This window comes from Trifolium pratense, linkage group LG5 (assembly GCF_020283565.1).
Source record: "Trifolium pratense cultivar HEN17-A07 linkage group LG5, ARS_RC_1.1, whole genome shotgun sequence".
Classification (NCBI taxonomy): domain Eukaryota; kingdom Viridiplantae; phylum Streptophyta; class Magnoliopsida; order Fabales; family Fabaceae; genus Trifolium; species Trifolium pratense.
In genome coordinates this window covers 25,431,897-25,457,219 of record NC_060063.1, presented here as the reverse complement: position 1 = coordinate 25,457,219, position 25,323 = coordinate 25,431,897, and the positions used below count along the sequence as shown (strand labels likewise).

Here is a 25,323-nt window from a genome sequence, read left to right as displayed (position 1 = left end):
TACTAAAATTCAATCTTCTTGCCTGTCTGAGACCCTCCAAAACTCCTCACAGTTCCGAAATATAAGTTGTACCATATCCAATATTCTTAGCAAAATCACTCAACCATTCGCCATCACTTCCTCGAATAACACCACCACATCCAATACAACCTTCCACTTGACAAGAGCCATCTATATTAATTTTCACCCAACCTGCTATAGGAGGCTGCCATCTCACAAAAACCAACTCCTATTGTGGAGTTGTAATAACTTTAGGTGTCTTCTATGCCAAAGCAGAGTCCTTTATATTTTTTAGAATATGTTGGGATTGATGCCTTGGTCTTTCATAACCCATTTGGTGTTGTTCTTCATTGCACCACGTCCAAATAAAGTAGCACACCGTGGCCCATCCTTTGGAAATTTTCAAGAATAAGAAACTAGTATATCATTGGTAAAAAAAAGAGGGGCAGCACCTCAAAAGAGGGAAAAACACTGAGAAATTAAACGAATATTTTTGATGCATGAATATTTTTGATGCATGTAAGATTATGAGGTGGAGTATCAAAAATAAGAATTTGAAGATCATGATGTGGAGTCTCAAAGATATGCACATCAAAAGAGTTCAAGTTAGAACAAAATTAACTGATCAATCAGTTGATTTGTTTCATTCTCGCTAGGTATAGTTAAATACTTAAACGGAACTTGCCAATTTGTGTTCTTGAGATCCAGAATGTAACGCCCCAAAAACTATGATTCATTTTATTTAATTATTTAGTTGTTGTGGTGTTGATTTTCTTGTTGTGGTGTCTATTGACGATGTTTATGTGGTGTTGATTGACGATGTTTATTTAATTATTTTGTGGCGAATAATTAAATAATTGATAAATGAAAATAACGATGTTGCTAGTTAGAAAATAAATATTAAAAGAAAATAAGTAGAAAATAAAATAAGGATGTGTTGGGAGCATAGAGGGGGTGTAGATAGGAAAATGGTAGAGAAATGAATAAAGAAGAAGAAACACAATTTTAATTCCGATTAAATTATTTTAAAAATAATAATACTATTGTCTCTTGGAATTAAATGGTTTAAAGGGTAGTGAAGTTGAGAAGAGTTAGCATACTATACAAAAAAAAGAAAACAAACATAAAAAAAAAATAGTGCTAGTGGGTGAGAGGAAAGAGAAAGAGCTCATGGGAGAGTGAAGAGAAACAAAGGAAGAAAAAGCTTAACCTCAATTTAGGGAGTTCACTGCAATCTAAGTAAGGGAGCTTTATACTCTTGAAATCCTGAATTCAATAGGAATACTTGATGTATTTATTATATGTGTTTAAGTTGTTGCTCTTATGCATGTGATGTTGTATAGTTGTTGTTGTTGTTTGAATTTACTTGAAGTTGAATTTTGAATTTTACTATGATGATGATGATGTGCTTGTGTTGTTGTGATTTTTATCCTTATGATCAATGATGTTGTATTGTATGTGATGTTGCTGAATTAATTCGTAATTGAGGTTGGCTTTAGATGAACTTATGCATTCAACGATAGGATGGGTTCAAGAGTTTGAGAAAAAACAAAGATTTATTAAAAATTATGTTTTTGAGTCTAACTAATCACAAGTTGAGTTTTTATGATGCTTTAAGAGTCCTAAACAATTTAGGAACATTTATGGGAGTTTTCCTGAGTAGAAGAACAACAACAACAAGCTTTTTGAACAATTTTAATGGAGTTTTTCTTTTTGAATAGAAACATATAAACCTTGTCGCATTTAAGCGATTTAGTTGCCGATTTTAAAAACTATAACTGGGTATCATTCGGAAATTCAATGACGATCAAAACGGTATAAGGAAAGTCGAGTTTCGTTGAGTATAGAGGGAGAACAAGCTGGGTCACGAACCGGGTCGAAACGACCCATATGCAAACCCGCTGGGTGAAGAAGATGAACAGTAGCGCCCAACGACGCCCAGTCTCACTGGCGGCGCGTGCGAGGGCAGGGGGGGTCTCTTTTGAAAAATGTTTTCTTAGTAAAAAATAGTAAATAACTTTCTGGGAATTTTGGCACCGGTTTGAGATTTTTCGGAGACCTGGAACTATTTTTAGTTAATTAAATGAGGTAAGTATGCTTTTAAAAAATATCAGAATTTAATAAAAATTTCCCAGAATTTTATTTAAGGTATTTTGAATAATTTGGAACGGTTGGGGATACCTCACTCTCCCTGGTTTTATATAATATTAAGGATTTGAATTTATTTCACAATTGTTATTAATTAAGTTGATTTAAAATTCATACGTTCCGTCGATAAACTAAACCGAGTTAAATTGGGTTAAAGGTTCTGTTAAGACGAGTAATAAGTTGTTCTCCTGAGAGAAGTGAATGACTAATTAGGTTATTAAATTTTAGTTGACGTTGTAATCGAAGTCACCAATAATTGTTGTGTATCGATGTTGTTTTAAGTCGTTGTTCGTTTATAGTAATTGTGTTGTCGAATTGTTGGTTTGTTGAATAATGATGTTGAGCTACGTGGTTATAACAATATTGAAATTATTTATTTTAATGATGTTGGAGTTGTGCTGAAAATTATGATGTTATAATTGTCTTTGTTGTATGTAGTTGTTTATTGATGTTGCTATAATGATGATGAAGTTGTCTATTGAAGTTGTTAAATGATGTTGCCTATTGACGTTGCTTATTATAACATGACATGCATTCATTCATGTGTCCAATGACGTTGCCTAATGAAGTTGTATAATTGACGTTGAAAATGATGTTGTTTAATGACGTTGAAAATGATGTTGCTTAATGAAGTTGAAAATAATGACGTTGATCCTCTATGATGTAAAACTAGAAATGACGTTGCTAATTGCTATGGTACCACATGCATGTAGCGAGTCTAGGCGCATTGCATGCATTTAGATTATATTTCTTTATTTAAATGTTGTTGTTATTTCTCTTTATTTAATTAACGATTGATGATTGTGGTTGACTGATGAATGTGCGTGACCATCCGCTTAGGTGGTCTTGTTGTTGTTTATGATGTTGTTAGTTATTGCGTTGTTTTAATTCAGTTAATTTCTTGATGTATTTTGACTCACCTTTACATTCCCCCTTCTGACTTGGCCCTACGGTGTGCAACCGTAGATTTTCAGGTAGGAGACGAATCATAGATGGTGTGATCGGATAGTTGTTGCTTTGCTATTTATTTGGAGTCGCTCTGTTAGGATGTTGTTGGGAGAAACTTTTATTTAATTATGTTGTTAAATTTTTATAACAATTGATCTATGTCACTTGATTCAGTATTTTCAATTCGGACCTTGATACTTATATTATTTTTGTATTTTCCGCTGCATGATTTTTAATAATTTGAGGAATTAGTTAATTGGAGTAAGTGTGACATCCTTATTAAATAAATGAAATCAACTTTTTTAAAAATAAAATAAATGGGTAAATTAAGGGTGTTACACAGAATGCGTCTGATCAAAGGCGCATTCCTTCCGTTAGTATTGCAATTTTCCGTGATCATGTAAACTAACACATTTGAATCAATTTTCACTTGAAGATGAGTAATCTCTTGTCTTCGAGCTAAATTCATTCTAATGTACATGCCCCACATGCCAAATCCCTACATGGAGTATGATGACAGAATTTTATATGATGTTTTTAGTAGTAATTTTTAGTAGAATTTTAGTAGTTTGCATAAATACCGATAACGCCGTACTATTACACACTAAAAGTAACCCAATTCAAGTCTTTGAGGAGGATTTTTAGAGGTTTTACCCTTAGAGAAGGAGAAAAATACATGGATATTTAAGTTGCTTGAAAAGGGAGAAAAATGGATCAAAATGGAGGTAAGTCTGGAAATTTCGCCTGGGGCGAAATTCTACGCTTGGGGGAAAATCCTAAAGTTGTGGAAAGGGATAAGTCGGGAAATTTCGCCTGGGGCGAAAAAAAAGCTGCGGCTGGGGCGAAAAATGTTGTTAAGTGACCCATTTTACTTCATCTTTAAAAGGAGAGCTCAAAAGGGAAAGGGGTTTGATTATTTGATGCAAAAAGTGCCATATTCATCACCATTGAGGCTTAGAGCTGAAGATCTTGATTCTTGGATGCAAGATTGATCCAAGCTTCCATCAATTCATCATCATGTATTCAATCGCCTTCTATTTTGTATCTTCAATTGTAATCATGTGTAGTTAAATCCTTTGGGATTGAATCTCTAGGATGAACCAAATTCCTTGTGTTTGAACTATGTAGTTTGTTTATGATTTTGAATGGATTATGAATTTGTGTTAATCAATTAACTTTGTGCTTAATGTTTCTCTTATCTTGATCACATATGAGTTGATTTAATTGTTCAATTTGCTATGAGAGTAGAAATTGAATCTGGATCTAGTTTATTTGAGCATTTGTTAATTCCTTAGAGATATGAAATTAATTGAGTGTGATTGTGAGATTAACGTGGTTAAACCTCGACTAATCATGAATTCTACTAAGAGATTAGGAATCCATGATTAATAGAGAGGATGAAAATCCAAAAGATTGGACTTCATCATTTTGTTAAATCTATCTTAGCACTAAGGAGTAATTCATGAGGATTCATTCTTACTACCAAATACTATTGATTTTGGTGATTCCATTGTTACTTGTACTTTGAAACCAATTTGTGATAACTTTGTTATAATTGCTCTATAAAAATTCCCCAATCATGGTACTTCTTTTACATCTAAGTACTAGTTTCAATTGTCTTGGTTTAAAGTAAAGATAATCTTTGTGGATCGATAATTGTATTACTTCCGATTTTTGGTACACTTGCCAAAATGTCATTAAATAACAAAGGTTTTAGCACATTTGAAGACAGAACAAGAATTTGAAAGAGTTTGATGAAATTGTACAAAACAGAGCAAAAATAATGAAAAATCAAGTGTTTTAGTTCTTATGCAAATCCCCCCACGATTTCAGCTCATCGCCCCATGATTGGAGAAGAAAAATTGGGCCGGTATCTGACGATATCGTGCCACGATTGGTGCATATCATGACATGATGGCACTCTAAAGAAGAAAAAACAAAATAAATATTTTTAGAGAAAAAAAAAAGAATAATAAATCTTTTTGGGGAGACAAAAATAATAATTTTTTTGTCGGGGAGTTCTATAAATAAGAGACTTGGTCTACAATAAAGATTACCACTTTTTAGAGAAGAGAACACGACGAAGCACTTGAGAGAGCAGAATTCCAGCGATTCTTCATCAAAGGAATATTGATCAATCAAAACTTTTGTGTAATGTCTTTCTATTCCATGAGTGGCTAAGTACCTTAGGTTATGAATATGAATCAATTTTGAATCTATCTGAACCATGTAACTACGTATTCTAGTTGATTCAATGCAAACTAATAGTTATTAAGTTAATTTCGAGTTTAATGTTTTTCTTTATCTAGCCAATAAGTTGAATTGATTTTAAGAAGATCACTACTAGCCCTAGGATTAGTTGCTATAGGAATATAGAATTAGTTGGTTGATTTAAGATTTAACTCTCTTTCAAGCTTTTGATAATATCAGTTGACCCTACTTGCCTATTTTATTTTTAACTATTTCTTGTATATTTATGCAATATGACCCCAATTAAATGATATTATTTTTCTAGTTTATATTTGAGTCAATGAGGATCGAATCTAGACATCATGCATTCTACTTAACTCCATTACCATTAAATCAAACCTAATAGCTTACTTATATGATACTATTGTTTTCCCCTAGTCAAACTTAATCTCTTACCATTAAATCAAACCTAATAGCTTACATATAAGATACTATATGTGCAGGAGCCCGGGTTTGAGCCCGGGACACTGTTAGAATTTAAGAGGGGTTTTTCAAAAATTAATCCTCTTAGCGGAACAATCCCGATGAACGGATCTTGATTAAACCATTAATAACAAATCAAAGAACACAAAACCATAAGTTTATGTGTTTACCTCTTAAAATGCAGAACCTTTGAAGTAGAAACTGTTTCTGATCACGAGCAAAGCAAAGTAGCAATGCATCTTGACGCAGTACGGAAGCGTGAAGGAATAGCAAGCGCTAATCCTATTAGATAAAAGCTCTGGAATCCACCAGATTTTCGGAATCCACCAGAAAGAATAATTTGGAATCCACCAAATTTGAGAAAATTCTCTATATTTTTATTGAATCAAAAAGTTGCAGTTTTGCTTAAATAGTAGTGAAAAATAACAAACCTAGCTAAATAAAAACAACAAACCTACCTAAAATATAAAAATAACTAATCTAGGTGAAATATAAAAATAAGAAATCTACCTAAAATATAATAAAACTAAATCTAGCTAAAATAATAAATTACTAAAGAAACCCTCCTACATCAGTCTCCTCTGCCTCAAAAGAACTCGACCCCGGGTTCTCATCTTGATACTGACTCATGCGTTTATCATAGTAGAAACTTAGTACTGATTTTGCTTTAATAATCAAATTTTTTTCTCGTTTGCTTTATTGCTACTTTTTACTCTTCCTTTAGTATTGCCTCATCTCAACTCTTTTCTTCTTTAACAGCTTCGTTTTACTCTTCTAACTTGAGATAACAACTTGTCCACCCCTCTAATAACTCCACAACGGCGGTAGAACTTATATGCGTAACATGGAAATACCGAACAATGTTCATAAGTTTTTCTGTTTGTGTTGTCCTTGAAGTCGCATCAAATTGCGTCACCAATGACGATAAATTTGTTACACTCCCTTCTTTGTTACATCAATTTCTGGCGTCGCCTCTGTTTGGGCGTCACAATCCATGTCATTGTTGTTCATGTTGAAACTACCCTCCAATTCTATATTGAGCACTCCTTCCTCATCTTTGGATTCGTCAACTTCAATCGAAGCATCTTGTTCAGCAACTACTTCAATTTCTTTCGGTTTAGATTTATGAGCAGGATCGTTAAGTTTCTCGGGAAGAGATGGTTGGTTATCATCTAGGGTTTTAGTAGTTATGTGACGTAGTTGAAAATTGTTGTTGTTGGCAATATTGAGGATGTTATATGCTTCATTGACTTTAACATTAAGATACCAATTAATATACGATATCAAAACAGAATGTTTAGCGATATCTTTAATCGTCTTACGCGAGTTACCTGCTATTCTGGAAGCATGACTTAAAAGGTCGGTCAAGGAGTAATCTTTGTTGCAACAAAACGGACAACGATATGTTGAATCAGATATTTTAAACTCGTAATAATCATCCTTCAACCTTTTGTAATATCTACGCTCATAGTATTCCAAATCAGATTCACCAAGAGTATGTTCTCCTCCCCTGTTCGGATGGTTTCTGTTGTTGTTAACGTTGTCGTAGGCGTTGTTATTCAACTGAATGGAAAACGCCGCCATTTGTGCGGTCAAAGCGGTGATGGTCGCGGATAAAGCCGTGTTTTTCATCACCGGTTGACCTTTGCTGATCACGTGAGGAAAATAACAGGAGAAACCTGCTCTGATACCAACTGACGCAGTACGGAAGCGTAAAGGAATAGCAAGCGTTAATCCTATTAGATAAAAGCTCTGGAATCTACCAGAAAGAATAATTTGGAATCCACCAAATTTGAGAAAATTCTCTATATTTTTATTGAATCAAAAAGTTGCAGTTTTGCTTAAATAGTAATGAAAAATAACAAACCTAGCTAAATAAAAATAACAAATCTACCTAAATATAAAAATAATTAATCTAGGTAAAATATAAAAATCAGAAATCTACCTAAAATATAATAAAACTAAATCTAGCTAAAATAATAAATTACTAAAGAAACCCTCCTACATCACATTTACTCAGTCCACACGAACAGAACTTCTCCGATGACTGGTGCTAGCCAATTCCACCAGAGATTCAGAGAGAATAGGGTTTAGAGAGCGGTGGCTAGGTTTTACTTTGTAAATTAGGTTAAAACTTAAAAACTTCATCACAAGGGTTCTATTTATAGAACCACTTGTGTGGTCATAAAGCCAAGCACTGCACTATACCTTATGGTGGACCACATTTCTCTATTTTCATAAATTAAATAATAAGTCATACTTAATTATTTAATTACTAATAAGTCTTACTTATTTATTTCTCTCATCTATCTGTCCTTTGTGTGTGACCCTATAGGTTCTCGTAACGTTGGCAATAATATTAAATCAAATATTTAATATTATAAATAGTGAGCGGTATCTAGCAACACATCACTGCTACCCAAGTGACGAGAATGTCATGTGATCTGACGAAACCTTTCCATGATAATGATCGTGTGTATAATTACCTTTTTGCCCTTATATATATATATATATATATTGAACACAAGACATAGATCGTGTCACCCTTGTATAGTTCAATATCTTATTTCTTGATCCCAGAATATATTGAGCAACGAATAAGCTCAATATCTCATATTGACTTATTTCGGCTTGGCCATGCATTTTATTAGTCATATTCCATCAAGAGGCCTACATATATTGCTCTTGTTATGTAGGAGGGGAAAATTCCATCTAGGTCACTTATGTCCCTCAGCATGATTTATGGAGTACCCATCAACCGACTTTATAGTCATCCTGTTACGGACAATGTTTGAACGGCAACTAAGCATTCTACTCCACATCTAGGGTCCATAGTGGATTCAAGTCGAAGGGTGGTATACACCATTATCACTATGAGAATAACTTATGACACTTTTCATAACATACTATGTAGTATTCTCATGGCGGGTCAATCCAAAATAAATATTACTTCTAATATTTATATCTATGTGAAGACTTGATATCTCATATCCATGACTCGTGAGATGAGGTCATCAGTCTACTCACATAATAGTCTCTATGTTTTATTGTTATCCCACATCACAGTAAAACTTGACTATGGATACTTTAAAAATAGTGTCCTTATGTTTAATGGAGTCTCACTATTAAGTCACACTTAATGTTCCATTAATTAGACTAGCTATTCTAGGGACTTTATTATTTTGAAACAAACATAATAAAGAAATGTCTTATTATATATATTAAATATATAAATCAAAGTCATAATACAAAAGAAGATTCTATCAAAATATATTGGCTTTTAGGGCTTACTCGAACAGACACTCCACTTATTCACCTTTAAGGTGGATTTTCTAGCTATTAGGTTACTTGACCAAGAAAAAAAATTATCCTTTTATTTATGATATGATCTTGACCTCACTTAATAAAATTTCTGGATTCGTCCCTGGGATTAGGAATCTTTATTTGTTTCTAGGGAGAGAGTAGTTCTTTGTTCCACTAATCAAATAAAGTAACCTTACACAAAGAAATTCCCAAACAAGAGTTACAAGAATTAGCCTTCAAATCTAACTCTACCTTTTTCCCGAATATATTCTCATGGCCAAGAGATCCAATTTGATATAGTGTTTTCCAAGGTGTAACCATTTTCCCAACCCTAGAGTTATACCAAGAGACAACCCCTCATGTTTCTCTCTAAAACTAGGCCTTGTGTTGGCGGCAAATCCTAATTAAATTCCCTACATGTTTCCTCTCTCTTGTGTTGCTCTTTTTCTCAATTTTTCTATGCCAATAGCAACCTCTATTTATAGGAAAAATATATGTCTAAATAACATAAACAAATATGCTTTAAAATAAAACAAAATCCAAGTCAGATATCCTCCAAAAACTAATTTTTCCAAAACATCATCAAAACAGAAAATCCACACGCGCTCCCTGCGTCCTGCGCCCAGGTCGTTGCGTGTCGCGCATCCCACAGTGGCAAACCAAGCAAAAACGCATTGTTATTACGTGTCGCGCCAAAGTTCTTGCGTGCCGCATAGAAGACAACATGTATCAGGATTTTCTAACTTTCGAAACTGAGATTTCAAGGCATACTCAATAGTAACCACAAGTGAAGCTTTGTCAAAAGACAAAGATACGTGTCATCAAAACCATATTTATTTATAATTCAGTTATCCTACATCACATTACTTACTCGTTTTAGGACTTGCCCACTAAGGTGAACAATGTCCTGCACCAAAAATTGTTGACAAAATTACCCATTCCGGACACAAGAGATTTAAATCATTGCTGTTTCAGACTGGACTAAAGTCCAAAACACATTAAAGGCCTAATAAAGCAATGGGGCTTATAAACTCCAGATACTAAGCATGGGATTACTCCACTCAATACAAAGACACTCATGTTCTCCATGGCACATCCTCAACAAATAGGAGTTCAACAGGTACTAATGTAGTCCTTTGATAGTACTATCCACAATTACACTAACATAGTGGAATTGCTACTCTCCATGCATATCCATGCAAATTTTTGCCTATAAATATGCATACCCCTCAAACACCTAAGGTACGCGATATTCACCAAATTCTTAGCATTTCCCTCATTCAAATATTAACTTGAGCGTTGGAGTGCTAACGTTTTTGCATGTATATTCTCCCTTGGTGCCTGGAATTCACAACCACCATACTCAACCTCCTAGCCTCGTCATTAGAGTCATCTTATTATGCCCGTTCAGAGCGAAATTTAAACAAAATATTTATTGGATATGATATAATTAATATACGTAGTAGTACGTTAAATAAAAAAATCGGTTGTGAAAAAAAAAATATTTAGAATTAAAAAAAAAATATTAAATTTATTTAAAAAAGATATTTGGTTTGATATAATAAAAAATGGGTTTGCTAATTTAGACCCACCTAAAAACATGAAGGTCTAAATTAGCAAGGTGCACATTTTCACTTTGGACAACAATATCCTTTCTTCAACTGTTCTAACTTGGGACGTAATAATGATAAGGAGGATGGAGGGGACAATTCAAATTGTTCGGAGGGAATGAGGAATTCGAAGGATAGTAGGTCTGTGGAGGTCATATTTTTGTTGGGCCAGGAGGAAGGTGCATGTGGGACTCAAAAAACCACCAAAACATACCTAACTATTACAGGGGGTGTGATTCGAAACAAGAATCAGTCGGAAGAACTGGACCGCGCGTATATTACTATGTTTTCTTTAGAGTCTGGCGAAGGGGGAGCAAGACCACATAAAGCTTGTGTCTATAGTGATGGACCTAGAGATATTTATTTCAAGTTGAACAATATTGACCCATCTCATTTTTCTAAGGCAAAGCTTGGCCCATCTCCTAACTCTAAGGCAAAGTCAATGACCCAAGTATCAATTGGCAAAACTCTTAACCGTGTTCATCCTACACCTGCAAAAGTGAGAAAACAACCAACATATTATTCAACAACTGCATCTTAGGGCCTCGAATTCATATTTCTCCACTTCGGCACCAGCTGAAAATCACTTTGCAGATGACGCATCTTCACCATCACGAGGCCGTAAGGGTAGGAAGGAAACCGACCAATTATTTGTCTTCTGTGGGAGAGATTCTTTGTTGTAGCTCTCTTAATTCGTCAGATATTCGGAATTGCAATCGAAGATTCTCCGAGAAACATGATTTTGAATCAGCCAAGAAAGTGTGGGAGGGAGCAGTAGAATTTGGAATATAAGGTGAGGCGATGGCAGAACAATATGTTGAAAAGATTATTAACAACGAAAGAGGCGATGAAGCATCACGAATCATGATGGCGCATATTCATCAAGTTAATTTATGAAGATAATGTCTCTTAATTTGTGGGGTTGGGGTGATTCGGTGAAGCGTCGACCCTTAAGTTCGTTGTTAAAATCAGGTGTGTTCGATATGTGTTTTCTTCAAGAAACAAAACGTACATCCTTACATATTCAATGATTTATAGTTTATGGGGTCACAATGATGTTGAATGGTTAGCTCTAGAATCTTGTGGTTTGTCTGGTGGATTGCTGACTATATGGAATAAAGGCCTATTCGCTTTTCGATTCAGTTTTACTGGAATTGGTTTTTTGGGCATTTGTGTGGAATGGAAGGATGGGTTGTTATACATTGTCAACATCTATTCACCTTGTTCTTTATCTGGGAAAAGAAAATTGTGGAAAGACTTGCTTGATTTTAAATCGAATAATGATATTGGTGAATGGTGCTTAGGAGGAGATTTTAATGCTATCTCGAAGAGTGGTGAGAGACGAGGATGTGGTAGTACCGGGATTTCGTCGGAGAGGACTGAATTTTCTGCCTTTATGGATGATTTCGAAGTGGTTGATATACAGGTGTTAAGGAAAAAATCCATGTGGTTGAATTCTGATGGTTCGGTTATGAGTCGTTTAGATCGATTTCTCTTATCAGATGGTTTCATTCACAAAGGAGGTATATTTAATCAATGGGTTGGCAACCGGGATACATCAGATCATTGTACTATATGGTTAGAGTGCTCCAATCTTAATTGGGTACCTAAGCCATTTAAATTCAATAACAGTTGGATCGATAACCCAGAGTCTTTTTCCTTTGTAAAAAGAACTTGGAAGAATCTGCAAGTAAGTGGTAGAAAGGCTTTTGTTATGAAAGAAAAGTTGAAGATGTTGAAACAAGCGTTGAAAACTTGGCATTCGGAAGTTTTCGACTTTAAGGATCTTAGTGTTAATAATATAGTGAAGGAGCTCAATGATGTAGAAGAATTAAATGCGAATGGGGATGTTGATCCTGCTGACTTAAATTCGAATGACCTTGTTCGGAAGTTTTGGGAGCAAATTCACGCTAAGGAAAGCCTTCTTAGACAAAAATCTAGAACAAAGTGGAATCAAGAAGGAGACTCTAACTCTTAGTTTTTTCATTCTAGCATTAAAGGGTGACGGCGCCGAAATCAGATCGTGATGCTAAAAAAAGGCGCAGAATGGTTACATGGGGTGGCAACAATTAAAGTAGAGGCAAAAACTCATTTCTCAAAGCATCTTTCGGAAGATTGGAATTCACGTCCTTTTTTGCACGGTCTTGACTTCAATTCTTTATCTGTGGATGACAATGCCTTGCTTTTAGCTCCTTTCGATGAAGCTGAAGTCAAAGAAACTATTTGGAGTTGTGACGGTAATAAGAGTTCGGGCCCGGATGGATTCAATTTACACTACAAGAAAACTGCTTTGGAGCGTCCGCCTAAAACAGACGCTAAATACCAAAAAACGGACGCTACAAGGGTTTAGCGTCTACCTAGAGTCTGTGTCGTGGCGGACACTTAATTGCCTGAAGCTAGCAGTTGCGTCCAGCAGACGCTACTTTAGCGTCTGTCTTTTTAAACGCAAAGCTGAAGCTAGTGACTTGAATATACGGCGGACGCTATTGGCTAATATTAGCGTCTGCTTTTGTTAGATGCTATGAATTAGTTTTTGAATAATATAGTGTCAACTAAAAGCAGACGCTAGCAGACGCTAATCTTAGCGTCTGCTTGTTTTAGATGCTATAAATTAATTTTTGAATAATATAGTGTCAACTAAAAGCAGACGCAAACATTTTTTATTTTTTTTTTTCAAATATAGCATTGTAGCTGATGGAAAATCAACAAACAATTAATATTAATGCAACTAAATTATAAATTAAATAGTTTTTTACTGGACCTTCTATTTATACCATATAACCATATATAATGTCAACAAAAAAGGTCTACATCCATGAAAATATAATCCACTAATAAATAATCCACCAAAATATCCCACAAACACTAGTGCAGAAAGGAGATACAACTACTGGCCAAACAGACTTTCCAGTCTCTGTGTTGATATTTATGGAGCAATGAACACGCTGATCCTTTCCAGATATATTATGTCCCTGTCATTGAGACATATTAAGCTACCATAGTGCAGACATAAACAACATCACTATTCCAAACTTAAAATATACAAACAAACTTGTACCTGCACAGTGCCAACAACCTGCACAACAGACTTGTACCGAGCAACCTTACAAGAAAACATCGCAAAAATCAACTCGATGCAATGATAACAAAAACATAAAAATATACAAAAAAGAGAATAAAACATAAAGGTTGGAACAATTATGTTCCTATAATTAACAAAATTTTAAAACGATATCTGAAATTGAATATACTCAATCACATTAGCCCTTACAGAACAATTTTAGGGACTAAATTGATCGACCCAAAAGACTAACGTGGTCAAGAATTTCAATTTCAGTGATCATTTTGAAATTCCATTCTTAAACATGACTGTACCTCTCTGTGTTTAAGGTCCAAAGTACACCAACCTTGGTAGCTTCTTTGAACTCCCTAAAATTCATAAAACATATTATGTAACTTTCAAATTGATCATAAGGTACTGAATTAATTAACTAGAGAAAGCCAGCACACAAGATGAGTGAGTAGTAATCAATTATTAGGCATAGCATACTCCAAAATAAGCAAGAATAAACATATGGTGATAATGATGATGATGATGAGAAGACAAATTTTTAAGTTAGCACACAAGACACTCTCTTCAAAACGACAGGAGACAAAGGGATCAGGGTAGACAAATAGTGAGTAAGAGATTTAGTGAGAAGATAGCTAGAAATTGTAAGCCTTATTTTGTATTGTAGTAACAATCTGCAAACACATTACCAAAATATTTCAAAAAAATTGATAAAACCAAACCTTAACCAAATATGCCAGCTACAGTCTCAGAACTCATTTTCTCATGCTCAAACTGCAATAATAGACAAAGGTCACATACTAGGCCTCATCCAGAAGAGAAATAACACAACCAGGTTTCTAAAGCTTACTTGAGAAGGTCATTACCAACCATGCCAGTTGCTACAATTTACTTGTAGTGTGCTGAGTAGCCAATGCAACTGATTGTTTCTGTTACCACTTAATGATCTCCTCAAGATAAAGTCCTTCAAAATAAAAAAAGAAACATTAAAGTGAATCAAGTTATTGATCAATTGTTTCCGGAATTCCGGTATATATTCAGTCCACATGATGACAGCCAATTCTAATCAAATTCAGAATATGGTTATTCTAATTATAATCAGCCAATTCACATAAAACACACAAAAGTACATTTACAAAAACCTAAAAGCATAGAAATCAAGCAAAACAAACATTAGTTTTCATTCTTCCCCATCCAGTCCTGATATTTTACTTATACTAAAAAGATTCCTTTTCAGAAAGAAGACAAAAAACTAAAATAAAAAATGCAATTGAAGTCAAGAACTTGTTTTGTGTTCCATGTGAACAGAGACTGTAAACTAATTTTGAAGTAATTTGATGACTTCTAATAGATAACTACATTAGATGGCTAAGAACCATTGTCATTCCCAATATGAACTTGTCCATTTCTTTCGTGAATATCAATGAGGGTTGGCTTAACTCTATGATGTTAATAGCGGCGCTATAGGCGCTATGCAGACCCCCTCCCCTCATCCTAAAAAATCAACCAGGTTAAAATATAGTACTTAAATTACCCTAACACAAAGTAATCAATTAAAATGAAAAAGAAACATTGAATATTACATGAATCGAAAAAGCATTAAACAGATAAAATTCAGTTTGATTTGGTTTCTGATACAAAAATTGAAACAACAAATAGGTACCTTAAGGCCAAGTAATTTAATAAATTCGCTGGCCAAGTATGATGAATTCAGTATCAGCTGCTTCCACTATAGCCTATAATCACCCAAACATCAAAGAAGACCTAATTCATTATGATTCAGTGAAATCCAAATGCTAAAACAATTCAATTACACTTTAGAACACTAACATAAGTAAAATTAGGAAGGGATCAATTCGAATACACAGAGATGGAAACATATTTCACTTTACCTTTTAACATATGCAAAGGAATCAAACTGAAACCTAACAAAAGAAGTAAAATTAGAGCAAAAGAAGTCAAAATAGGAAAAATCAGAAAGGAACAAATCGAAACTGAAAGAGGTGAAATCCGAACAAATCGAACCTGAAAGCGTGCAATACGGAACAAATCGAAACTGAAAGCGTGAAATCCGAACAAATAAGAAAGTCAAATTAGGTCACGCAATAGCAATAGCTAGAACCCTATTAAGATACATTCACATGAAAGTGAATAAATTTAAGTGTAAAAATCACATTTAGAGACAAAATCACATGTAGAATCAATTCTAATCACTATTAGAAACACTAAACACATCAAAATCAATTTTAAGTCTTAAAGAATCATCTTTTGGCTCTCCTAACAAATTGAATGGACTTAAGTATGGTTGCTAAGATAGAGGTATATGAAATAGAGTAAATTAAGCATGTGATCACCGGCACAAAGATAGACAATTGACAAATCAAAATCAAAAGAAGAAACATAGGAGTATATGATATACGACCGATGCAAATATGTATTCATATTTTCCCAGCTTGACAAGAGATCTATGAAAGAAATTTACAACTTTTGCCAAGGTCTTGGAACAAATGCAATTCAAACAAAAAGTGAACAGATAGAACTTAAACAAGAGGGATTACAATACAACCAATTTTACCATTAAGCTAACAACTTAACAAGCTTGTTATATGTTGACTTTTTTGTGTCCATGATTTCAAAATTATATGCTAATATGTTATGTTAAGTAAGATTATACTGAGATAAAGAGGTTTAAAGGATTCAATGAATAATCAATTAGTATAGTATTGCTAAGATAAAGAGGTCCAAAACTAAGATTATGATTCTTCTTATCAAAATCTCATGTGAAAAAACCTAGAACCTCCTATCAAAATCTCATATCTCAAACCAACAGCGACATGATTCTTTCAACAGTAGTAAGTAGCAAATTTTACTTCTTAATAGAATTTATCATACCCTGGTTAGGAATAGATATCATAGCATCGGTAAAGAAAAATGCAAAGATAATTACCACCATCATCCGATCCATCCCTGTGTTGAACAAGAGACGTTAACCATATGATGCAAAATTAAGATAAGAGATAAATATTGTATTAGTGCAGGGTAAACTTTCATCTAGAGTCAGTATAAATTAAATGGACTTAATTATGGTTGCTCAAATTGAACATGAGCAGAAAGTTTGATTTTCATCTAGAGTCTTACTGTTGATGCTTATCTTATGATTATCATCATTGTTATGGTGAACCCAGTATTCAATAAACCCACAGACACACAATAACACACTTATCACACAATAATACAACACCAAAATACTTAACATTAGAAAGGCACCACAAACACAAAAGAACAGCAATAGTACGCAAAAACTGCAAAAAAATGAAGAGATGAAGTTACTTAACAGACAGTAATACAACACCAACACACTTAACATTAGAAAGGCACTTAATCGTTGGTAGTGTGACTTTGAGAGCTGAAGAGATGAAGTTACTAACCTTGTAACCACGAGAACGATGGATAATAACGGCGGAGTGATTGAGGTTGTTCTTCACGGATTAGGGTTGATGGAAGGGTTTTCTTCTTCCACAGCGGATTGTTCTTCGACGGGGACGAATTCGGAGGATTACGGTTGTTGAGACGAATTTGGTTCACCCATTCTGACGAATTCAATTCCGTTTACCCATTGTTGGAGGATTAGGGTTGTTTTCTTCTTTTTCTGTATTTTTTTGTCACTTCTTTTTGTGTATTTGAGAAAGAAAAGCAAAAATATATCAAATGATATATTATTGCTCATTGCTGAAATAGGGAATGAAAAGAAAAAAGTGGGAAAATGAAAAATTGGGAAAAAAAATTGGCTCTTAACAAAAAGTTTTTTTATATTTAATTTATTGTTTATTAGAGTCCGCTCCAGTAGACTCTAAGATGAATTTTATTTTATTTTTTATTAGTGTCTCAATCGTGTCTATCAAAGCGGACGCTATCTATAATTATTTAATTAAAATAAAGATTTACAATAAAAAGACAGTAGCGTCAGTCATACAGACTCTAAATAGACGCTAATAGCGTCCGCGTCGGGGCAGACGCTAATATTTTTGAAGCTAAAATGCAATTTTGTTGTAGTGTTAAACTTTTTCAAAGCATGTTGGCCGATTGTGAAAAATGATGTGATGAATTTTTTAGGTGAATTTCATGAGAAAGCAGTGTTGCCTAAGGCGATTACTGCTTCTTTTTTGACTCTTATACCGAACAAGGATCATCCTCAGGATCTTTTTTACTACTGTCATATATGCCTGATTGGAAGTTTGTACAAAATTCTATCTAAAATCCTAGCAAATCGTTTGAAAAAGGTGTTGGGGAACTTGATATCCATGTGCCAATCAGCTTTTCTACCTCAACGACAAATTTTGGATGGGGTAGTGGTTCTTAATGAAATCATTGATCTCACCAAAAGAAGGAAGGATAGTTGTTTATTGTTCAAAGTTGATTTCGAGCGAGAATACGATATTGTTAGTTGGGGATTTTTGGAAGGTATGATGCGCAAAATGGGCTTTGCTGAAGGTTGGTTAAAGTGGATGCAAGTTTGTATCTTCGAGAGTTCGATGTCTATCTTGGTTAATGGTAGCCCGAAGAGGATTTCATAGTGGGTAGAGGTCTTCGACAAGGTGATCGTTTATCCCCGTTCTTATTTTTAATTGTAGTGGAAGGCTTGGCTGGTATGATGAACAAAGCGGTTGATATAAGAAAATTCAAAGGTTTCAAGATCAATGAAAATCTTTAGTTTCAATTATTACAGTTCGCTGACGATACCATCATTATGGGAGAAGGTAGTTGGGAAAATGTTTGGACCATTAAATCCTTACTTCGAGGTTTAGAAATTGTGTCTGGCCTAAAGATTAACTTTGTGAAGAGTAAACTTTATGGAGTTAATATTGAACAGAGATTTCTTGAAGCAGCGGCTACGTTTTTATCTTGTAATACATCGGTAGTTCCTTTTAAATTTTTGGGAATACCGGTTGGTGCTAGTCCGCGTCATCGTGAGATTTGGAATCCGGTTGTGGAGACCATGAATAAACGTTTAAATTCTTGATCAAGTCATCATCTTTCTTTTGGTGGTCGCTTAGTTCTCATCAATTCGGTTTTGGCAAGTATGTCTTTATATTTTTTCTCTTTTTTCAAAGCTCCTTGTGGTGTTTTAAAAAATAGAGAGAGAATTCAAAGGACTTTTATTTGGGGTGGTAGTGTAGAGGAGAAGAAACTTTGTTGGATTAAATGGGATCAGATTTGTTTACCTAAGGAGAAAGGAGGTTTAGGTGTAAAAAATCTTGAACTCTTTAACTTGGCATTGCTGAGCAAATGGAGGTGGAGATTTTTGAACCATGATAATGCAATATGGACTGAATTACTTCGACACATGTATGGGCATCTTCCTTCGTGGGTGATGGGCGGTCATGAATTAGTTACAAGTAGTAAAGCATCCTTATGGTGGCGAGATGTTATCAGTCCAGGCCGCGGCCTCAATGACGATTGGTTCAGGTTCAACGTTAGTTGTCGTGTTGGTAACGGTAATGATATTGAGTTTTGGAATTTCAAATGATTTGGGAATCATGCTTTGCACGATTTATATCCTGATTTGTATGCTGATGATAATTTTCGCAAGTGAACGAAATACCACGTAGTAATAAAATATCGATCCACAAGGATTGTGTGATTAAACTAGTCTAATAGTGTTCATAAACATTATGCAAGAAATACACATAAATTGGGGGTATGTTGAGTGATGAATTGTTAGAAAACGTGCTTTGTGATAAGTGGAAAAGCGAGGTAGAATCATCGGAATCACCTAGTCTATAGCTAAATCACATGCAATCTACCGAATCATTATGCTTGGCTCCCTGTGATCTCCATCACGCCGCGCGTGATGGGCTACGCCCCCAGCATAGTGAAAATCAGCAATTTCCTGCAATTTTCCTGTTTTCTTACAAAACAAGTAATTATGCTTATGAATAGATTTCTCTTACATTTATTGCTTAAAACCTACTAAAATGCATTTAATGTTGCTAAAATAGGCATGGATTAGAGAGTGTGACGATCCGTCATCACAACCCCAAACTTAAACCTTTCCTTGTCCTCAAGGAAACAACTTTTACCTCAAGCTTTTGTGTCAAGACCTTGGCATTTTCCTTAGATCCACTCGAATCATACATACGTGAGAATCACCTGATGATCAATGATCCACCTGCAAACAATGCTCAATTGCACAATCGTTCCCGCAAGGCATTTTCAAGTAATTCACACTTTTCAACCAAGGCTCTATGATTCCATCACACTACTCACATACACTCTTCAATTTTGGTAATTCACTCAAATCAACACATCAAGCAAGTCAACAATAATTTTGCAAGTAGTCTAGAAATTCATTCGGTTCACTTTGCGCACACACATTAGAGGTCTTTAAGGGTTATAATGTGGCTTGGTTAGGGTGGATGGTGACTTTTTAGGATAAGTGGTAGAAAAACTTGGAGTTAGATCCCCCTAAAGTCAAAGAAAAATTTATAAACCAAAACCCTTTTCTTTTGAACTATAGTGGACTAGAGAATTTTTTCAATTCATCAAACAAAGTTTTGCAATTCTTTTGAATTCAAGGCTATCACTTCTTTTTGTACTTCTTTTCTATGTTTTTCACATTCATCTCTTTTTTCATTTTTTCATTTCTTTTCAACATATCTTCACTCTAAAGCCTTGAATCTTTGAAAAATTTTCAATTTTTTCAACCAAAAACTTTTTGTAAGTTCTCTAGTACCCTCACCCCAAACTTCATTGTTTGCTAATTCCAAAGAGCAACCCCAAACTTAGTGGTGAGCATTGCGCATCAACCACTAATTAGGTGCCTAACCTCCAAGAAAGTCATTCCTTTTTTTTTCAAAAATTTCTTAAGGTTTTTGCAAAATAACATTTTCTTTTTGCAGCTCAAATTGGGTAAGCAAAAGATATATATATGTAAGGGTGGATAGAAAAGCGCAAAGGTACCAAGGAACATGCCTCGTGTGTGCTACAAAAGTACCAATCAAATAAAAAGACGACAAGCAAAATCGAGAGACAATACATGAGTGGATATCACACATAGAAGAATGAGAAGTGTTTGGCTCAATACCTCACGGTTGGGTCGAATCAAAGAGCCGTTCAAAAAGTGTGCATTCTCGTCCTTTGCCTCTTGATCACATGAGTGCAACAAGCTATTGCACTGCAAGTTTCACACATCACACACGGAGAAAATCATGCAATTGATACTCAAGTAACTAGAAGAAACATGCCAAAATATCGAAACAAATTCCAAAGGTAAAAGAAATTCCACAATCAAACATAAAAAGATTCAAATTCAGAGTTAATTGTACAATCATCCAAGCAATATTCAAAGGAACATCAAACAATTATTCATAAAGTAGCATAAGAGTGAAAGGGAAGAAAGGACCGTAAACTCATGGGTTGCCTCCCATGAAGCGCTTCTTTCTCGTCATTAGCTTGACGCTTCATCATCACAAGTTAGGGAGGATACTTCAACTTTGATTCAACTCGGCTCCTCTTGTTCTCTTCATTCAAAGGAGCAATATTAATATCAATATGTAATGATTTCACACTTCCCGAATCACTCTTGAGATCTTCCCCTTTGGTCTTCAAATTGGTTCTTTCCTTCTTACTAGACCGTGATAGAGATTTCTTAGAGCCTTTCTTCACCGAAGCTTTCAATGTTGAAGTGGAAGACTTTTGAGGATTGACAACCGGATTGGTCTCTTCTTCTTTGGCCACCTTGTGCAAACAATAGATAGGAACCACACCATCCAAGTCCCATCCTAGGTCGTCATTCACTTTCTCCGCTTCTTTTAACAAGTCATTCTCTTCTAGTGGAGTGAGCAAATCACTTATGATCATGGGTTTCCTAGAGTCGCCACCCAAAAACACATACTTCCATTTAGGAGGAAGTTCTTTTAATTCCGGTGGCTTTTTTATCGCCTTTGGCTCTTTCTCCTCTTCTAGGGGGTTATCCAAGTTTTGAAGAAAAATTTCAATCTCATGATCCCACTCTTCTTCTTTCCCATCTTTTGCCACTTCCTCTAGCACTTCCACTTTGAAACATTCGGATACCACTCCACAAAATTCAAGGTCTTGGTTCTTGACCTTCTTCAACCTAGGATAAGGCATTCTAGCATATGGTGAAGGAACTTGAAACTTGGGGCCCTTCACAAGAGGTTTCTTGCCTTTCTTGGCACTAGACTCATTCTCCACTCTCTTTTCAACTTCACCCTCATAAGCTTTTTCTTCCTTATTTTTTTCTTCTTTCTTATTTTCTCTTCTATTTTCAACTACACCATCCATCATCTTTTCAACTACACCATTTTTACTCTCATCCTTCTTAGGATTCTCCACTACTTTTTGTGATGAAACTTCTCTACTCCTCAAATTAATGGAATTACAACTTTCATTACGAGGATCCGTGGTGTTTCCACAAAAACCACTTTGAGTTTGTAGAGAAGATACTTGCCTTGCTAGTTGACCCATTTGATTTTCGAGATTTTTGATGGAGGCTTCATGACGTTTGCTTGACACTTCTTGGTTTGCCTTCATCACCTCAAAATTGCCTTGAGTCATCTTCATGGCTAAGATAAGAGTGTCTTCAAAAGATTCAAGGTGACCTTCAAAATGTTGATCTTGAGGAAATGCTTGATTTGGATTAGCTCCATAAGAACAATTCATGTGATTCTTCACTCCAAGATTGTAGGTGTTGAAATGAGGATTTTTTTGAGAGGTTGCTTGCACCATACATTGAGCTTCTAGTTGTTTGGTAATGATTTGTAGAAAGACATTATTGAACTTGCAACTAGTTAAGAGTGCCTCTTGATTGTATGATTCAAACATGTCTTCCTTTCGCTTTACGATTTTCTCGTGCTGTTTTCTCAATCTCAGAATCGAATTCCAGCTCAATTGGACCTGTTCTCCGCATGCACAAGAAAACAAACAAGTAGAACGCTCTCGACAGAAAATGTAAAAACAGAAAAATCAAAGAAAACACAGAAAATATAAACACTATTGCCTTGTCGAATCGATCACAATCCCCGGCAACGGCGCCAAAAACTTGATGATAATTTTCGCAAGTGAACGAAATACCACGTAGTAATAAAATATCGATCCACAGGGATTGTGTGATTAAACTAGTCTAATAGTGTTCATAAACATTATGCAAGAAATACACATAAATTGGGGGTATGTTGAGTGATGAATTGTTAGAAAACGTGCTTTGTGATAAGTGGAAAAGCGAGGTAGAATCATCGGAATCACCTAGTCTATAGCTAAATCACATGCAATCTACCGAATCATTCGAATTTACTCAAGTGTTCACAACTGGATCAACAAATTAGTGAATCGCAATCTCTTGTCAAAATCCACTCTATTCGTTGTCGATACTCCCCCGATCTCTCGGGTGGAAGCTACCTACAACGAATGATATGAAAGCGCGTCGATCGTTCGCTACACTCTATGTTTCAATCTCTCGACCGAAAACACTCGAGTGCTCAAAGCAATTCAGTTCAGACATTAAATCAATATTCTCATACGTGACTTAACTCAAAATCATTACAACACTAATGAAGGATTATAAAGCATTAAGTGAAGAATTGCATTAAGTAAACACTATGGAACAGAGTAAATTCTTACAATTAAGCAGATTACATGAGATTCATCTACATCCTAAGCTATCCTAGATCCTACCTCCACAAGGAGTTTAGCTCCTCATGTTGCTTCGATCGCGTCCTAGCTTCAACTTCATGGCTTGAGAATCCATGCTATTGAGGAGCTTGAAGCTATCCTATGAAGGTCTGGATCCAACTGTGAAAGCTTCCAAACCAGAAAGTAGATGAAATGTAGCAGATTTTCCCACCCTTTAACAGAAAATGCAGAATCCTTATATAATAATCGCAACCACACCGCGCGCCAGATCTATCACGCCGCGCGTGGTTGCCATTTCTTCAACTACGCCGCACGTGTAACGGTATCACGCGGCGCGTGATCAAATCTGAGGTCTCTGATCTTCAACTCTGCAATCTTCACGCCGCGCGTGATAGCTCCACGCCCCCGGCACAGTTGTCCTTCCTTTCTTCACGCCGCGCGTGGTCAGTGCTACGCCGCGCGTGATCAAGTCAGAGAGCAATCCAATTCTGATCAAAGCTTCACGTCGCGCGTGGTCAGGCATCACGCCGCGCATGATCATGGTGAAAAACTTGGCTCCCTGTGATCTCCATCACGCCGCGCGTGATGGGATACGCCCCCAGCGTAGTGAAAATCAGCAATTTCCTGCAATTTTCCTGTTTTCTTGCAAAACAAGTAATTATGCTTATGAATAGATTTCTCTTACATTTATTGCTTAAAACCTACTAAAATGCATTTAATGTTGCTAAAATAGGCATGGATTAGAGAGTGTGACGATCCGTCATCATATGCAAAGGAGACTTTTAAACAAGCTAAAGTTTCCGAGCGTTTGGGAGGTGCTTTATCGAGGCAGAGATGGAGGTGGAGTTGGCTTGCTCCTTTAGACACGACTAATGAGCAGCGTATTTTAGATTTACAAGGATTGTTTGCTGGTTTTTCTCTCCAACTTTCCAATTCAGATCAATGGCGATGGTTATTGGATGTTGATGGACTGTTTTTAGTTAAATCTTGTTATTCTTGTTTATTATCTTTAAAACAGGTGACAGCTTGGATGCTAAAGTGTTGGATTCCATTCAGAGGCTGTGGAGAACGGATATTCCATCTAAGATTAAAATTTTCGGGTGGCGGTTACTGTTAAATAGACTTCCAACAAGGGCTGCTCTTAATCGTAGATGTATTTTAACAAATCCTCATGATCTGCCCTGTGTTTTTTGTTTTCAGCAAATTGAGGATGGCACACATCTTTTCTTTTCATGCCTATTCAGTAAGGAAGTATGGTGTAATGTTCTGCTTTGGGTTCGACATTCTTTTCAACCGGGGGTTGAAGGTACGGACCATTTTTTGTTATTTGGTGATCTGTTTAAAACAAAAGATAAGGGGCGGGTTCGTCACTTAGTCTGGTTGGCAACCACTTGGAATATATGAAAATATTGGAATAATACTATCTTTAAAGGAGCCATCCCAGACGTGTCATAGCTATTAGAGGATATTAAGCTTTTTTCTTGGCAATGGTTTTCTCGTCATTATGGCCATAATGCTTGTATTCCATTTCGTAGTTGGTGTTTAGATCCGATGTCTTGCATTCAAAGTTCTTGACTTTTTTATGTCATTTGTAAGGGTTTGAGTACCTCATGTACTCCCATATAATAATACTCTTTGCTTATCAAAAAAAAAAAGTAAATTCAGAATAAGGGTAATTTTGTAGTTTCCAACAAAAGCTATATAACCGTTTTATCTCTCCTTAATTTAGACCTTCATATTTTTATGTAGGTCTAAATTAGCAAACCCCAATAAAAATTCATGGGTTTAGTTTGTTGATATATTTATGTTACATAAAAATATTGGTTTTAATTAAATAAAATTCTTATTATCGTCGTCGTTCTTTGTAATGACATTGGAGTGATTGGCTCGAAAGAGTCATTACTTGTTATTGTTGCAAGG

General features: G+C 35.3%; 2 protein-coding genes and 1 long non-coding RNA gene across 6 annotated transcripts; 2 read left to right on the top strand and 1 right to left on the bottom strand.

The window, feature by feature from the left end:
• The first annotated feature begins 11,709 nt into the window (after positions 1-11,709).
• On the top strand, positions 11,710-12,660 carry LOC123886326. Its single transcript, XM_045935653.1, has one exon. It carries the CDS (start codon positions 11,710-11,712, stop codon positions 12,658-12,660), a length of 951 nt encoding a protein of 316 aa, XP_045791609.1.
• Positions 12,661-13,417: 757 nt separating this feature from the next.
• Positions 13,418-17,599, bottom strand: LOC123885523. 4 transcript variants are annotated; one of them, XR_006801176.1, is made up of 10 exons: positions 17,181-17,467; positions 16,645-16,719; positions 15,778-15,875; positions 15,645-15,677; positions 15,416-15,488; positions 14,603-14,716; positions 14,475-14,526; positions 14,058-14,111; positions 13,741-13,785; positions 13,418-13,654 (listed from the first exon to the last, which is right to left on the bottom strand). It is a non-coding gene; the product is annotated as an uncharacterized LOC123885523 (long non-coding RNA). The 4 variants fall into 4 exon arrangements; XR_006801174.1 differs by having other exon boundaries at positions 15,778-15,808; positions 17,181-17,466; XR_006801177.1 differs by lacking the exon at positions 16,645-16,719 and having other exon boundaries at positions 17,181-17,599.
• Positions 17,600-17,852: 253 nt separating this feature from the next.
• On the top strand, positions 17,853-18,463 carry LOC123886325. Its single transcript, XM_045935652.1, has 2 exons — positions 17,853-18,243; positions 18,384-18,463. The coding sequence occupies exons 1-2, from the start codon at positions 17,853-17,855 to the stop codon at positions 18,461-18,463; spliced, it is 471 nt and encodes a 156-aa protein (XP_045791608.1).
• Positions 18,464-25,323: the final 6,860 nt, after the last annotated feature.

Bases quoted from the DNA above. Each gene is read 5' to 3' on its own strand.
- LOC123886326 (XM_045935653.1), top strand. From the start codon at position 11,710: ATGATTTATAGTTTATGGGGTCACAATGATGTTGAATGGTTAGCTCTA.
- LOC123886325 (XM_045935652.1), top strand. From the start codon at position 17,853: ATGAATTTTTTAGGTGAATTTCATGAGAAAGCAGTGTTGCCTAAGGCG. The intron at 18,244-18,383 runs GTTGGTTAAAGT...TTTTAATTGTAG, and splicing joins CAAAATGGGCTTTGCTGAAG to TGGAAGGCTTGGCTGGTATG.